Consider the following 16,908-nt stretch of genomic DNA (forward strand, 5'->3'; position numbering starts at 1 on the left):
CAGGAGCACTGTGTAACGTCTGATAAAACAGACTGAAACCACGAGAAAATGTCAAAGGATGTCATGGAGATGTCCCACAACAATACCAATGGCACAGGGGAATGAGTGGATGGATGTGGTCCACCCAGACGCGCCACAGCAATAGGGCATTAGTCGACAAGTTAGCATCACATACTGACAGTGGGCAAGGAGGAGGGAATATGCTCATGACTGACTTAGCAGTGACAGCTTTGTTTCCTGCGACAGCATCAGGACCAGGATGACAATTAGCCTAGCTATGCTTTTAGTCACATTGAGTTGCCCTCCAACAACAACATGGGTCAAACCAATCCAATTTGTGCTTCACGGTAAATTAAATTCACTTAAAAGAATAAACAACCATAAGAAGTTATGTGAGATAATGAAACAACAAAGAACAGACAAAGATAAGCAAAACATTATGATAAATTAATTGAATTATTTTGTCTCTGCCTTTTTATGTCTCTCAACAGTGTCTTGTCCCATGAATGAGGTACTGACAGCTTCCACAGGTGTCATCATGAGCCAATCACCAGGCAGCGGTTTCCCCCATTTTGAGTCCTGCTCCTGGGTGGTCAAAGTAGAACCTGGCTACAACATCACCTTCACTATAGAACACTTCCAGACCAGCCGTCAGTTTGACGAGCTTGAGATCTTTGATGGTGAGTAACTGCAGCTATTATGAAAGTGAACGTGTATACCAGCATACAGTATAATGTAATTTAGTTGAGCAGCATTATGATTATTTTGACCTTCTTTTTACCAAGCGACTCAATGTGCCTGTAGTCTAGTGCAGTGGTTCCCAACCTGGGGTCCGGGCACCCCCAGGGGGGGCGGCAAAGATCACAGGGGGGGCGCAAGTCTTTATCTGGTTTGAGGTTGAGGTAAAAAAAAACATATTTGCACGTTAAACAAATTATGATAATACACTAAAATATATAATGTATACAAAAGTCTGTATGAAAACTATATATTTTGTTGTATGCTCGTTTTTCCTGCCGCCACGGCATCACTATTTTATGAATGAAACATGGCGGAGAAACGTAACAGTGCTGATAACTCCTCTGTATCAAAAAAGAAAGTAAGGCTCTATCTCGAGAGTTACCTCAACTTCGGTTTCGGGGGAGGGGGGCTCAGCTTTTCTTAGACATGAGTAGGGGGGGCGCCAAGGAAAAAAGGTTGGGAACCAATGGTCTAGTGACACCTCCCACACTTCCTTGGCCAAGGACCTATTTTCACTAATATCCACAATTAAAGCCTAAAATGAGCCCGATCGCTGGATTTACCGTCCCTAACAAAGCTCACTATATCTACTAACAAAAAAAGGCACACAGGCTCCCTTTCTTGGTGACAGAACATATATACATCTACATCTGCCTTGTACATTTGCATGTGATTAGTCAGCAACTCTGCCAGGCCTCTCTAAGAAAATGGCGGTCGTACACACTAGTGTTCCTGATTAGTGCTTTTTATATTGTGCTGAGCGTAAGGAAACAGACATTTGCTAACCTTGGGGCTGCCAAGCCAATTATGGAAAGAAAGCTTTTTTCCACAATTACGCTTAGTAACCTTTGATTCTACTGCAAGTGTGACAAAATGTACAAATTATATTAATTTAAAAATTCAGACTTAAAAAAATTAATTTGTGCAAAATGAGATTTTTTTTATAAATTATATTCTCTGTTCTATCAATTTACATTTACAGGGAAAATGCTATTCAAATTGCTGTTCAGATTCAAGTGTGCAGATAATGGAACGCAGGGCATTATTTTGAAGACCCAGTGCTAGTGGTGGTTTATATAAGTGTTAGAACTCTTATTCTTTTTCACAAAGTTATGAGACTTTCAAAGATGAATTTTTCTTAACAATTGTCTTCACTCTCTCTCTCTTTCTCGCTCTCTCTCTCCCTCTCTCTCCCTCACGCTCTCTCTCTCTCCCTCTCTCTCTCTCTCTCTCTCTCTCTCTCTCTCTCTCTCTCTCCCACACACACAACCCAGGCCCATCCAGACAGAGCCCTCTCCTGATTACTCTCAGTGGTAACTACTCCAACCCACTGAGCATCACCAGCTCCAGTAACAAAGTCTACCTACACTGGTCCTTCGATCACGCTACCAGCCACAAAGGTTTTCGCATACGCTACTCAGGTAAGTCAATATCAGACATACACAAGCCTAAAGTTAGTTTTTGTTTTGTAATTTCAGCAGTTGATTTATAATGAATTACTAGAAGAACTGTGTTACATATAGACATTGTTGTGTATTCGATCTCATTAGAGATTCCTTTGGTTTACTGTGCCAACAAGACCAACATTTGGGCTGCCAACTGAAGCTGAAATAGCTCAAAATATGACCCATCTCCATGACAACCTACCGGGGGCGGTAGGCATCTGCAGCACTCCTTGCTGTGCACCACAGGCCTGGGAATTAGTAAATGCTGTTTCTTGTATTGCTTATTATTCTTCTGTTGTGTCCTGCTCCCAAGAAAGATCTGTTAGTATACGACACCTGCATAACTCGCTTTGAATTATGACTCTGTAAATATTTAAAAGGCTCCCTCCGTTCTGGATCAACACCACTCAGCCAGATTGACTAATCGTCTCTCTGCTCCTCTCAGTGGAGCTCTCGTTTCTCTGCCCTTTTTCTTCTCCTGCCTCTTTTACTTTTTTATTCTTAGCCATGATGGATTTTGCCATAGCAGGCTAAGTGACAGACGAACTAAGTGATGGCTGAGAACTCACAAGTTGCCATGGTCAATATGGAGCTGCCTTCTGTAGTACCTTGGTGGGGAGGAAGAAACAGATGGCACAGGCAGATTCATGTATTCGGCTCTGTTCTTCATCAATCCATCTTTTTTCTCCATGGGCCGATCTTCCATCACAAACTTGCAGACATCTCCTCTAGCAACTGGCCATATCAGTTTTCTATTATTTCTCTCTATCCACAGCCTCTCTCACTGTTTCTCTATCACCTCAATTTTTTTTCCATCGATTCAATCAAGTTACAGTCTGATGCCTGATGCCGTCTCTATCTTCATTACTATCTCCTTATGCTCATATGTCCCTCCCTTTGTCTGTATCACCATCCCCATCCCTCTCTCTTTGTCCTCCACTCTATTATCTTTTCCAATCCAGTCAGTATTTTCTTAAATGTTTTCACAGTGTGTGTTTTTATTTATTCTCCAGTAGGTGTGTAGTGAATGTCATATTATTGTGAGATCTGCATAATGCAATTCATGCCTCAGAATCCCCCATTCTTTGGAAACCATGGACCTGTTGGTGACACCATTTGGGGTGATAAATGATTATTGCAACCACCAATTTAGCCAACAAACAAAAACAGATACTTTGTTCCTGTTATTATGTATCCATCAATTTTATGATCCTCCTCTGCTGCCGCTGACAAACTCCTATTTCGCTTTGCAGAACATCAGTTTCACTTCAATCAATTTTCCAGTTTTTGCCTCAAAGAGATTGCATTGTAGCGCTTTTATTAATACATATCCTCCTTTACTACGCCAGGCGTAGAAGACAGATGCAAAAGAGATCTGGGGCTCTGTGCTATTGAAGGCGCATTAATCCTTCACCTCCTCCACACAAACATGCATCATATTACATCATTATTGGGTTTTTATGCTTGTTGCCCTCAATTGTATTGATATGCATATTTATATCTTTACCTATTTTGTGAATTTTTTCATAGCGGCCTACTGCAGCCCTCCAAACAACCCTGTAAATGGCACAGTGCACAGTCTGACAGGCACTAAGCTGGGCAGCACCCTTCGTTTCAACTGTGACCAGGGCTTCCGGCTTATTGGCCAGAGCAGTGCCACATGTACCCGGACTGCACAGGGGATCTACCAGTGGAATGCACCAGTGCCACTTTGCCAAGGTGAGGGCCCAATCTTAGTCGCAGGTCATGAGGAAGGAAGAGAAGGTTGGAAGTTTATAAGAAAAACATAAACACAGAAATAGACTAGGTTGTCTTATTTATTTTTTTATTTAAGGGAGACAAATCTCCATGGTAAAATTTGCTGAGCAGGATAATTTCACATTGCTAATGCAAATCAACTTGTACGCGGATTTTCTTCATTGAAGTTAGATTTCATCAATATTATCATTGTGACTGAGCTCATTCAGCATTTAGTCTCACTTCTCCAAAGTAATTAAATATAGCTTGTTTTAAGCTTTATTTATTTATAGATTTTAACATTCATAGCATAACTTGAGTTAAAGAAGACATTTTTGTAGCAAATGTATTTTTTAAGTTTAGTCGTTCTGATTTAAGTTGATTGAAAAAACTATCACTGAATCCATTTGCTTTGGATCAAAGTGTGATTGCATCTGACAGTGTGCCATAACCAACAACCCCTCAGCCTTAGGCGTGCTTCCAGGAAGCTCACTTCTCCATTCCTCAGAATCCCTTTGAAGATAACAGTGCATCAGATTAATGATATTTGGTTTACCTGAGCTGGATTGTTTGATATGTCATTCTTATAGGTTATAATCAGAGTTATATGCTTGTCGCTGTGCTCATTTTGTCAGTGATTGAATGAACAATAGAAATTACCTACTTTTAACTGAGACTGACACATAAATTAACAAAGTGAAATGCATAAATATAATCACAGCTATTAGGCAATATGTATCTGATTTAATTTAAAAGTATTTTTATATAAATAATATGATGAATGTTATTTTCTATTTTACAGTCTTTATTGATTTCCAAATTTAGTGAATTCTCCATTTTTTTGTGTTGAGATTTTCTTTTATATTCCATTACAAAAGCATAAAATCTAAAAGCTCTACTTCCAGAGGTTAGTCAATCCGATTTATTGATAGTATTACCTGAAGCAGAAACCGAGAGCAGCAAGGCAGCTATTATGGACCTAATTTGCTGCCAAAACTTAACTAACAAATAAAACCTGTTTTTCATATGCCCTATGATTCACTAACTGTGTGGTTTGCAAATAAAAATGTACCTATCAAACAAACACACAATATATATTGCTAATAGATCATGCTTCAGAAAGAAATACAGCATGTCTTACAAGTACAAAAAAAAATAATTCTACAAAGATTTTGTTTACTGTAGTGCAGATGGCAGCTCAAGCTAATGTTTACAGCACATTGATGCCGGCTCTAGGAGTGTTTGTACTGGAAGCCTATTGTGAGCTAGACACTCTGCATACGAAGATGGTTACTAAAATATACTTTACTACCAGTGCTTTCATTTTACCAACCGTATTTCTTTTTGTCGCATCCATTGTTCCCTTCTAGTCATGTCCTGTGGAATGCCAGTGCCTCCGGTCAATGGCAGTATTGTGGGCCAGGACTTCTCTCTAGGAGCCAGGGCCACATACCAGTGTAATCCCGGATTTCGGCTTTCCGGGCCTGTCACCACCTCAGTGACGTGTCAGGAATCTGGGAGATGGAGCCCCATCGAGGCACCGCCCAGATGTGTTCGTGAGTATTTTCAATTTATTTAGTTGCAGTATTATTAACAGAACACACTTTTTAACTTGGGCATATTTAAAGTTTTAAAAACTGTGTTACCTACAGTGAGTTTCAAATATCATCGGCAGGTTTGAGATTAAAACTACTTTGTCATGATAGTAACCTAACAGAAATAGGTATTTCAATGTTTGTTTATCCTCTGACCTTCCAGCGGTGACCTGCCCTGACATTGGCCACTCTGCTGTGGAACATGGGAGGTGGAGGCTGATCTATGGTACTCAAAACCAATATGATGCCATAATGATGCTCATATGTGACCCAGGATATTACTACAGGGGTCAAAGGGTCATTTGCTGCCAGGCCAACAGCACCTGGAACTACCCAGATCCACGGCCAGTCTGTGACAGTAAGTGTAAACTGCACATCCCACGGTGTAATTTTCCCACAGTTTCTTGAGTTAACTTCCTAATTTGCACTGAGAAACAGAAACTCTTCCAGAAAGAAGTAATTTGTTAAGCATGAAAAATAATTGCATCCAAATGTGTGGTATTCCACTGTGATATTAAGAAAAGAACGTGACTAAACAGCCGCAGATCTTCTTACCAAAACAAAATGAATGAAAGCCTAACAAAACCATTTTCCAAACAAAACAAATTAGTATTATTGTTGATTATATTTTGACTATATTAGATTGTTACACATGATATTGTTTTTATTTTATTTCAGTCATCTCCTGCGGGGACCTTGGGACTCCACCAAATGGCAACAAGATTGGAACACTGACTGTGTATGGAGCCACTGCCATTTTCTCCTGCAACACAGGATATACCTTGGTTGGCTCTCGGGTACGAGAGTGTATGTCCAATGGGCTTTGGAGTGGAACGCAGGTCCAGTGTCTAGGTTAGATCTTCAGCACCCAAAAATGATTATTACTTCATAAAGTCTTGCAATTTGTTTCAAAGGTTATTTGAAAACACCTATGTCTGACCTGACTCTTTTCCTCCTCATTCATATATAGCTGGCCATTGTGGCACCCCGGAGCCCATAGTGAATGGACAGATCATTGGGGAGAATTATAACTATCGAGGCAGCGTTGTGTACCAGTGTAACCAAGGATTTCGTCTCATTGGAGTGTCGGTGCGAATTTGTGAACAGGATCACCGCTGGTCAGGACGCACTCCTGTCTGTGTCCGTAAGTGCCAACAGAGAATAATTAGTTATTAGTAAAGCTATGGGCGCTGTAGTTTATAGTTAAAGACTTCTAAACTGCTCAGATGAACAGAGTAGGTCTTTAGACTAACATTTTATACTAGCACATTGGTAAGCCAGCTAGCTAAGAAAAACTAACTTCAGAACAACAAAGTTGACAATTTTTTTTCCAGCTTAATAGTGTTGCTGATTAATGATTTGAAATGACTGCAGACATATATTACCTAGGGTTGCTCTTATCAGGCAAATACCGACCGTGTATTTAGTGTGATTAGACATGAGTCATCTGGTACTGATCACCAATTAATTCCTGTTATTTAACATTTTACAGAAATCTCCTGCATTCAAATACACTCTAAAAGCCACCTGTGCCGCATGTCTGAATTTTACCATGACTTATTTTCAAAGATGGGATGATTATTACCAAATAATACACTGTATTTCTCTACATTACAACTCAATTTACACGATTGTTTTAGTAGAGGCCCGTGGCAAAAATAGAGACACAGCTGCAGTGGGACTTATCTACATTCAGTGCACAGCTTTGTTGTTGTTGTGACATTACCTTTTTCAGTTGTTGATATTAAACCTTTAAATTTGTTATGCAAATGTGTTACCATGATTTTCTGTGCCCTTTGACTTTCGCAGCCATCACATGCGGTCATCCTGGCAACCCTACCTTTGGTATGACCCAAGGAACCCAGTTCAACTTAAATGACGTTGTGCGCTTTGCCTGCAATACCGGATATGTTCTTCAGGGGGCCGTTAAATCTTCCTGCCAGGTCAATGGGCAGTGGAGCAACGCCCTCCCCAGGTGTAAAAGTAAGTGTCAAGTGCTCAATCATATTATTAGTCAATGTATGTATGGTTTACGAATGAATGGAAGGATGAATGCAAAGAACCAGCACAGATGGAAGATATGTGTATAATCCTGTCTACCATTGGATACATACAGCAGGGAATTAGATGTAAATTATCTTTAAAAAGCAATTTCAGGAAACAAAGTTGTGCATATTTGTTATATGAGAGAGCAATTTATCAAATAATTTTCTCCTGACACCTCCATAGTTCTAAAATCTGTATCTTTTTAAAAGTACAAGCAAAATGTTCAAATGCTTCTACGATCGCAGCAGAGCTACATAAGAAATGTATAGGCGATGCGTAGCATAGCAACTCCATGTTGGTATATATTTATATGTATCATGCCTTGTGATTAATTTGAGAGCTAAATAAGCCACTGTCATCACTCTGTGCATACCTAGTGAGGACAAAGTGTGCTTGTTTCCACGTACTTGCCTGTAGGGGTAAGGTTCTGTGTTCTCATCCATTTGTGTAGATAGCTATTAAATTACCTATTGTATTGTGTAAGGTCATATCTTCTGTGACCATAGATGACCCCAATCACAGAGAGAGCGGAGCTGAAGCGCAGAGACACCCGGAGGGAGAAAGAGTTTAAACGAGGCATATTAGGGGAAATTGAAATGAAGAACCGAAAAGAAACCTGGATTATTTAATTACCACGGTCTTAACCACTTGGTCTGTGGAGGCTTAAGGATAATATTTACATTTGATGTTATTTCCTCTTACCATAGCTACCTCTGTTACACCCTAAAGCTCACCTGTCCATCAGAGAATCAAACTTGGTTAACTGTGCAGAGACAGCTAAAAACAATCACAGGATCCTTGAGCTTGTGTGAAAGACAGCAGCCTTTGGAGACCCGCATCCTGGCTTTTGCTTAGAATAAGAAGTACCCTGCTCTGCTGTGAAGCCAGGCAAGGACTTTTAATTTGGCATGTATCTCAGCATGTCTGTCTCTAAGTCCTCACTAACTGAAGGCTTTGTGACAGGCACAGAAAGAGGGCCGCTCGCAAGGTCGGGCCCTGAATTAGTTTGTTTTGAATGCGGAGAGAAAGGAGTTGCCTTTTTTTTGACATTTATGATGAGGATGAGGAGGTTGCAAGTCTCACAGGAATCATTCTTCAGTTGTTAAAAAAAGAGAGAAGTACATTTGGCTGCTGCATGCATAAGCAGCTGAGATTTTCCACCAGACCATACGCCTTAAATCTCTCGGCTCTAGTAGTGACATCATATTAGCATTGGCCTTGTTTCCATGCAGATGCTGACTCTCAGTGGGGTGGCTGGCTGGCTGGCTGGCTGGGGGAGAGACATTAGTAGCTTAGGGATCTTTTTGTCAATCAGATTTATCACCTTAATTACAGCATTCTAGACATATTTGGTGAGACACGCTCTCCTGTCTGCCATGTACTTCCTCCTCTGAGTGGGAAACTATAAGTGCTGGGATGACATCCGCCTCATCCATCTTACCTTAGCTAAGCCTAACCATCGGCTTTTCTTTTAGAGGGAGGGATAGTAGTTGATAGATACAGAAGGCAGAAAAAAAGGTAAGGGTGGGGTAGGAGTCAGTCAGACAAAGGTAATGATTTCCACACTCCAGATTTTAACTACAAGGGTCTGTAGGCTCCATCAATAATGCAGCAAACAGGAGAGCACCGCCGGCCCAGCCCTATCCCTTTCTAATCACCACCAATTTGAGTCAGAGCAACTAAGCCACAACACCACCTTTTTTGGATGACTCATATGTGTATATTTGTCTTTTAGCGATAAAAGGCAAGAGACAAAGGACAAAAAAAAACACACTCTGACACACCACTTACAGGGCCGTTACTTGGCAAGAGGCCAAGAGGAGGATAAGGTGACTGGGGTCTCCACTTCTGAGTGGAACAGAGATGAATTACTTCGGCCCATCTTCTCTTCTCACTTTTATTCTTCTTTTCCTTTCATCCTTTCGCTTCCTCTCTCCCTGCCCACTGGGCCACACACAGAAATATACTCGGAGGTCAGTCCTTTTAGATGACTGTTGGATCACTTTTGAGCCTATGTTGCCCGAGCACACTTATTGAAAGCTGAATTCCAAGCTTGGAAAGTCTCGTGCTGAAGCATCTCCACTGCTTTAAATACACTTTGTAGTGTTATTATGCGGTAAGTTGTAAATGATGGCACCATGGGTCAGCATTCTACTGGAAGGAATACATTATAATAGGTATTTGGGGGTGATTTTAGTGTGCTGGCATCAAAATGAGCAAGCTTTTAGTTACATTAGCATACAATGGCTTCATTCTGTCTGTGGCAAAGTCACACACATGGGGCAAGACTGGCAAGGCAAACTGGAGCATAATGGCTGCATGCATAGATTTTTATAGAGTTTTGGCATCATAGTACACACTTTGTTGTGGTTCACAGTTTAGACTAGACAACAACTGTTACTCACTGTGCTATGACTTTGTTGAGGCATTGTAAGGTTTTGGTTTTTGTCTTGTATCTGAGACTCAAGATGGATTGGTGCTGGTAGCAGTTATAGCCTGACATTCTGTCATGAATTTTAATACATTCTGCACCATCAGGGCCTCTTCCTCTCTAACTCTGTACAGCACCCCCCTCGCTGTCCCTCGCGCCTCAGTCATCCCTCATTCTCCCCTTCTTTAACTCTCTCCATCTGGTGCTAAACTGACATGGTGCCTCTTCTCCTGTGAGCTCCCCATCCATCACCATCTCTGCACCACAGCGGCCAGCAGGAGACTGGATCTAATGAAGCAAATGTTTATTTCCGGAATCTGCCTCCTACTTCATTTGGATTGGGGTGGATGGATGGTTGCTGGATGAGTGGAAGTAGTAGATGAGGAAAGGAATGGACAATGCTTGTAAAATGGGCATGTTCCCTGTGTGTAAGAGAGTGTCATATTAAAATGTATGGTATATTATCACTAAAACCTCCTACACAAATGCTCACACAGGATGTATTTTTCTCTCTGGCTCCTTTATTCTCTTACCCCCTCTGCATCCCTTTCTTCAGTTGTGAACTGCACAGAGCCGGGCCATGTAGAGAACAGCATTAGGCAGGTACTGCCCAGCGGGCCACATCGCTACAGCTTCCAGACCACTGTGTCGTACCGCTGTAACCTGGGCTACTACCTGCTGGGTACCAGCTCCATCTCCTGTCAGGGGGACGGTACCTGGGACCGCTCCCTGCCCAAGTGCCTGTGTGAGTATCTCAGGGGTTGGTTGTAAGCTGCATGATTTCCAATTGTTTGTATATACTGAAGAAGAGGAAAGTACACAAATGCAATGTACCCAACATTATTACACTAAAACAAGGCAATCCATTTAATATATGGTGTATTTATCACTTCTTCACCATTGGCCTGTTCCACTTGTTCATCGGCCTCTTTCTCTCATCTCTCTGCTCTGATTGGACAGTGGTGCTGTGTGACCGCCCCAGTATGCCTCCCTATGCCCAGATCTCAGGCGAGCGTCGGACAGTAGGCTCAGTCATCCGCTACAGCTGCATCGGCCAGCGTACCGTCATTGGAAACACAACGCGAATGTGCCAGCTGGACGGCCAGTGGAGCGGCTCGCCACCACACTGCTCTGGTATGGAAAACTACACCCAGATTGGCTGTCTGACGGTTTGGAAAGACAAAAATAAAAGAAATAACCCTATTTTGTGAAAGCTTTGAAACTTGATGTTCAAGATCAACCTAAACTAAAAGATTGGAATCAGCACATTCGATCTTTGATATTTGAAACTATGTGCTGGTGTAATCCGTTTTCTTATTCTCTTCCCAGCACCCTATTTCTAATACTTGATTCATTCAGATGTAATATTACCACCTAGTCACACTGATGCCCTCGTAACTCCAGTCCAACAAATACAAATTTTGGTTGGCAGCGGTTAGCAGGTTATAAGCGAAGTAGGTGGACCAAAGATGGAGCTGCCTGTCTGTTCCTTAGGCCTCAAGGACAAAGAGAGTGTCCTCTATAAAACTACTTTAATCTGCTTATATTAGACTGAGGAATGGGGACGCCCACACCTCAGCTGGGTTATGGAGCACTATAAAGACATCAGCCCCCATACTCTACAGCGATTCGCTTCAGAGATCTTAGTATACATAATACACATGAGAAAAGTCATGGGCGTGTCCCCACATGCAAATGTTCATAGGCACCAATACAAGCACATTCACAAATATGTGACTTAAACATGCACAAACTTAGGCAGTGACAGAAACGCACAAACTAGTGCACACAAACCCAAAAATAAAATAACATGCTGTCAGTTTAATGTCACAATTCATGACATTCTTATATATTCCGGGAATTGCTAGTGTTCTCTCCACAGGCAATAAAGACAACCTTTTTTTATAAAGATTTGCCCGACTTTCTTAGCTATGCACTATTGAAGTGATGTTGACCAGTGCCTTGTGAAATGAGGAGAAACAGCAGCACACAGCTGTACTAAACAGTTTGTGTTTGTTTTAAATGGAAGACGCTGAATTATAAAGCTTGGTACAAAATATACGTATGTCGGGTCAATGGAATGAAAAATCACATCGTTATTCACATTTTCTGCATGTTGAGCAAATAGATATAATGAGACTTATTGCATCTGGGAGACTAGTCACTCTTTAGGGAGCTAGGGGAATGTTAATTTTCCTGTTGTATGGTCTGGTTGTACCCGTTCTAATCCCATTATTATTATTATTATTATTAATAATAATAATATGTTTTAATATGAAACACATACAGTACATTTCTAATGTGTGTCTCCCCACGAGTGATAATCTCATATTGTTAAGAAAAAGAGCAGTTTCTTTCGCTACGTTTGTCACAGAAATTTAGTTTTTGTTATATTTATCTTTCCAGGCGAGTCTGCCGGGTTGTGTGGAGATCCTGGCATTCCTGTGCATGGTATCCGTCTAGGAGAAGAGTTTACAGTGGCCAGTGCTGTTCGCTTTAGCTGTGAGCCCGGCTATATGCTGAAGGGTTCACCAGAGAGAACTTGCCTGACCAATGGGACCTGGCTCGGCACACAACCTGAGTGTCATGGTAAGAATACATACATGTTTATTATTTTTTCTTTCTTCTCTGGCAAACATGGACTTTCATGGAGTTTCAGAATCAGGATCACACTGCTGAGAAAGTGGATGAATATGGATTTCAACTTGTCTTCTCATTCCTTCACCCTCACACAGATACTGGAGGGTTAATTAGAGTGCTGCCTCTAATCTGCATTTTTTTTGTATACTTGGACAAAACCAACATGTTCTGTGGTGGTAGCTGTGGGAATATGAGGTAATGAGACCATTGCTCCTGGCTATCCTTTCCTTACATAACCTAAGCGGGAGCCGTGTACACGTACTTGGTGGTAAGTCAAGTACATTCACAGTGGGTGTTGTACTCCACAAAGCCTGTGTGTTATCATCAGTTGTATTTACAGGTTTTTAAGACCAGATCTAAAGTTTCCCCCCACCAAGAGAAGTGTATGTTAGGAGACTGGTGAGGTGAGGGTGGGATAGGCGGATTGGTGTGGCATCCACCAATTTGTGGTGAAGAGAAAGCTGAGCTTGAAAGTGAAGCTCTCAAGTTAGCAGTTCCAACTCTCACCTGTGGCTATGAGCTTTGGGTAGTGACCAAAAGAGTACAACCCTTTAGGGACAGGGTGAGCAGCTTGCAACCAGTTGAGGTTCTTCAGGAATCTGATATACTGTGGATTAAATATTCTGGACACGTCCAACTGGAGAGTACAGAACATGCACAGAAGGCAATGGAGGAATAGCATATCCCATCTGGCCTGAGAACCCCTTGGGATGCCTTATGAGGAGCTGGAGGACATCACTGGGGAAAGTCATATGTGGGCTACTGATTGATTTGCTACCACTGCAACCTAAACCTGAGTAACTGATGGAAAATGAATGCATGGCTGGTTTGACAGACTTCTTAGGAGCAGTAATGAATGAACATCATATCTGACCATCTAGTAGCACATATAACAGTCCAGCTGTTGAGTTATGATTGTGCAGTAACTGAAGTTGATGTTCACTGAACAACTAATGCACAATGGACATGAATAAGACATTTACATTTCATTTCAGTAACTTCTTTAAATCTGTCTTTTCTTTTGTGTATCCTTTTTTCATTCCCTTTCTTCTTCCTTTCCTCAAAAGTTTGTTTAATTACTCCCACTGCATTTGTTTTACAAACCTTTGTATGCAAAAGATTTTCATTATTATTTCAGGGGTAATACCCACATAATGGTCCTCAATTGGAGTTCATTGTGATCTTAGTGAATGTTTTAGAATCTGGTTACTTTGCTGATAAGTATTTATATTACATCAACTCTACATTTTGATGTCTTCTCAGAGCTAGCTGATCTCAACACTGAATTGTACATTTAAAGATATATAATTGTAGCTTATATTGTAGTCACCGATTGTGTAATTAGCTGCTGCCTTTGCAAATTGAATGAAAGGCACATCGCAAATTTGCATTTGTTTTGTGTGTGTTTGCAAAAATGTAAAACAGCAATTGAGCAGGAGAGAATAGGCGACATAACAGAGGATGTTTTCTCTATTGATTAAACATAAGGCTTTTAATGTTTGCCCTTGTGCAACATTGCATCCAGTCTGCTGCTGACACGTGAAAAAGCAGATTCTCTGAATGTAGTGAGTGTGCATCCAATCGATCTGGGTCTTGAGGCCCTACACTATCCATTATTATTGCTGAGACAGGACAAAGACATTACACACAGTGAAAAAAAATTTTCTACTGTCAACCATCTTGCACGCAGCAACAAGAGTATAATAGAAAGAGGCTGTTCTCAAGGGGTGAACTTGTGCAAACGCTTTCATTTTTAAAGTCTTTGAATTTAACTTGACTTAAATTATTATAAAATCAATTACTATCAATAATATGTATGGTTTAAATGTGCTAAACAATATTGTTGCAGCTGTTGTTGATGTAACATCCTATTAATTGCCGTGTTTCCTGTCCATTTTACTTTCATATTTGGTTTCATTATAGTACACTTATTTTACAGTTTACAGTATACAGTATTAATGTGTTTTTTGGTGTTTGTGTTCTGACCTACATTTTTGATACTGCATAAACTGCCCTTTTCTTATTTTTGCCTTTACCTTTACCATGAACACACAGCCCCTTTTCTTCCCTCATCCTTGTATACAGTACAGTGTGTTATTTCCAGAGACTTTATCCTGTATGCCAGGCTGTTTTCACTTGTGCTCTTAACACCCCGTATACACACACACACACACACACACACACACACACACACACACACACACACAACCCTCTCTCCACACGCCACCACCACCTTTCTCCCTCGCCTCACTCTGTCTCTTTCCCTCTCTGGTGTGTGGTATGCCCACTAGCCAAGGTTGCCCACCTGTTTTCTGTTGGCACAGACTTCAAGGGCCAGGCCACATCTGGTCATTACGGGAGGGCAAGCCCACGGGGCTCTGAGGGCCCAGGGCAAGCTGGAGACTGTAACGAACAGAACCATTGCTGGCAGCCCGACAGACACCAAGGGACTTTGTGAGCAAAGGATGTGTCCATCAAAGCAGAGATATTTATGAAGTAGGATGGTGGTAGGGTAGGCGTATGAAGAACAGAGGGAATGGGAAAATAAACAGAGTAAGGAACCCATATTAGACACATGAAGGAGCATGAAAGGAATGTGTTAAATTAAAATGCAAATAAAACATAAATGTAAAACTAAACCTTCATGATTCCCAGAAAATACAAAATATTTTTGTTGGTAGCTGATTGCCTTTCGGTGATCACTGACTATGAGTTTTAACAACTTTATTTACTACTACATTGCTAGGTACAACAAATAATTTGAAGATTTAGGCCACATTTAGTCATTTAGGTTGGTAGGTGGTACATGAAGCAAAGTCTGCAATGGTACTGTGCCAACACTCCTTTCAACCCCCACACACACACACACATAACTTACATTTTCACCTCTGGTCACTTAGGACTAAGTCTGTAAATGAATATTACCTAATCATTCTCCGCTTCCCTGTCTTTTTCTCTCTTGTTTTCAGTGATCTCCTGTGGAAACCCGGGAACTCCACGTAATGCCCAGATCCTGATCCACGATGGCCTGACGTTTTCCAAATCCATTACTTACGCTTGCAGGGAGGGCTACTACTCTACTGGCATGCTTACCCGACACTGCACTGTTAACGGGACCTGGACCGGCAACATGCCCGAGTGCTCTGGTAATTAACAGCTCTCACAGAAAAAGAGTCTAAGAGTATCTAGTGCTTATCTTAGTTAGCTAGAAATTGGATGCTTTTCTGTTTCCTTGGGTTGTACACATTTCTTGGTTGACTACCTTGTGTCCTCTCATGTTTATTTGTGCTTGAACAGTACTTTAGACTTAGCAGAATACATATCCAGACCATATGGAGGAGGGGAATACAGGTTAAATCGCTCAAACAATGCAAGATATTTAATGTTTATGTTTTGTAACAAATAACTCATGTGGATCCCTGGCTAAGTATGAGAAAAATTGTTTGAGGCATGGTCTACTCAAATTGCACAGGCCTGACTGACAGCCCTTTATCATCATGTCTCACAAAAGACATACAGCTGCTGTACAGAGCCTAGAGACACTGGCAAATAGAGGTCACTAAGAGAACCAGTTTCTTCTGAATGGAGAGGATAAACCCGAAGCAGCACCATTATAGAATTCAGAACTCGGTAATCCATAGGAGTGAAAGGGTACATGTTGAAGCACTTCAGTGGAACACTTTAGTGAATAGGACCACCTTTGGTTGAATGATTTCTACTAATCTCATGTAAACTGTAAGATAAAAAGGGATTTACCTGACAGAGGTGGCTACTAGAAATAGACGTTTTGGCAGTCTCCTCTCTCCGTTTTAGCTGTAACTTATTACCTATAACCGAAATAAATACATTATTTTTTTTAAATGTGTGTGTATATATATATTTGTGTGTGTGTGTGTGTGTGTGTATATATTTGACATCTTGTACCAAAGCAGTGGACTGTTGGCCGCTAACAATTTAAGAATATTGCTATGCAAGAGGAGAAATGATCTTAGTGTATCTCAGCCTTGTAGGTATTGTTACAGGGTACATGGTCCTAGATAGACATTGTGGCTCCAGGCGGCATACTCTTACCAGCCCAGTGGGAAATGTAAGTGCTTGCTCAGTCAAGGGGAGACACTACACCTCCAAAAGACTCCAAGTTTTATCACCCTACTGGGAATTTTGCTGGAATGTTGGTCATATGCATTTAATACTTCCTTTTTGTCCCATGGCAACTTGTCCTTCTGTGCCCTGGATTTTCTATCTTAGACATTTACAGCAGTTCTGATCTATG

At 41.1% G+C, this 16,908-nt stretch overlaps 1 protein-coding gene across 1 annotated transcript in view; it reads left to right on the top strand.

The window, feature by feature from the left end:
* The window catches only part of csmd2 (CUB and Sushi multiple domains 2), a 268,962-nt gene that overhangs the window by 236,466 nt on the left and 15,588 nt on the right, over positions 1 to 16,908 (top strand). The window contains exons 48-59 of the mRNA XM_039820466.1: positions 492 to 680; positions 2,016 to 2,162; positions 3,717 to 3,905; positions 5,294 to 5,479; positions 5,682 to 5,876; positions 6,197 to 6,370; positions 6,489 to 6,662; positions 7,328 to 7,501; positions 10,552 to 10,740; positions 10,956 to 11,129; positions 12,402 to 12,584; positions 15,605 to 15,781. Coding sequence (XP_039676400.1) covers positions 492 to 680; positions 2,016 to 2,162; positions 3,717 to 3,905; positions 5,294 to 5,479; positions 5,682 to 5,876; positions 6,197 to 6,370; positions 6,489 to 6,662; positions 7,328 to 7,501; positions 10,552 to 10,740; positions 10,956 to 11,129; positions 12,402 to 12,584; positions 15,605 to 15,781 — 2,151 coding nt within the window. The remainder of the gene's footprint in view (positions 1 to 491; positions 681 to 2,015; positions 2,163 to 3,716; positions 3,906 to 5,293; positions 5,480 to 5,681; positions 5,877 to 6,196; positions 6,371 to 6,488; positions 6,663 to 7,327; positions 7,502 to 10,551; positions 10,741 to 10,955; positions 11,130 to 12,401; positions 12,585 to 15,604; positions 15,782 to 16,908) is intronic.

The sequence above is a fragment of the Perca fluviatilis genome, chromosome 13, assembly GCF_010015445.1.
Source record: "Perca fluviatilis chromosome 13, GENO_Pfluv_1.0, whole genome shotgun sequence".
Lineage (NCBI taxonomy): Eukaryota > Metazoa > Chordata > Actinopteri > Perciformes > Percidae > Perca > Perca fluviatilis.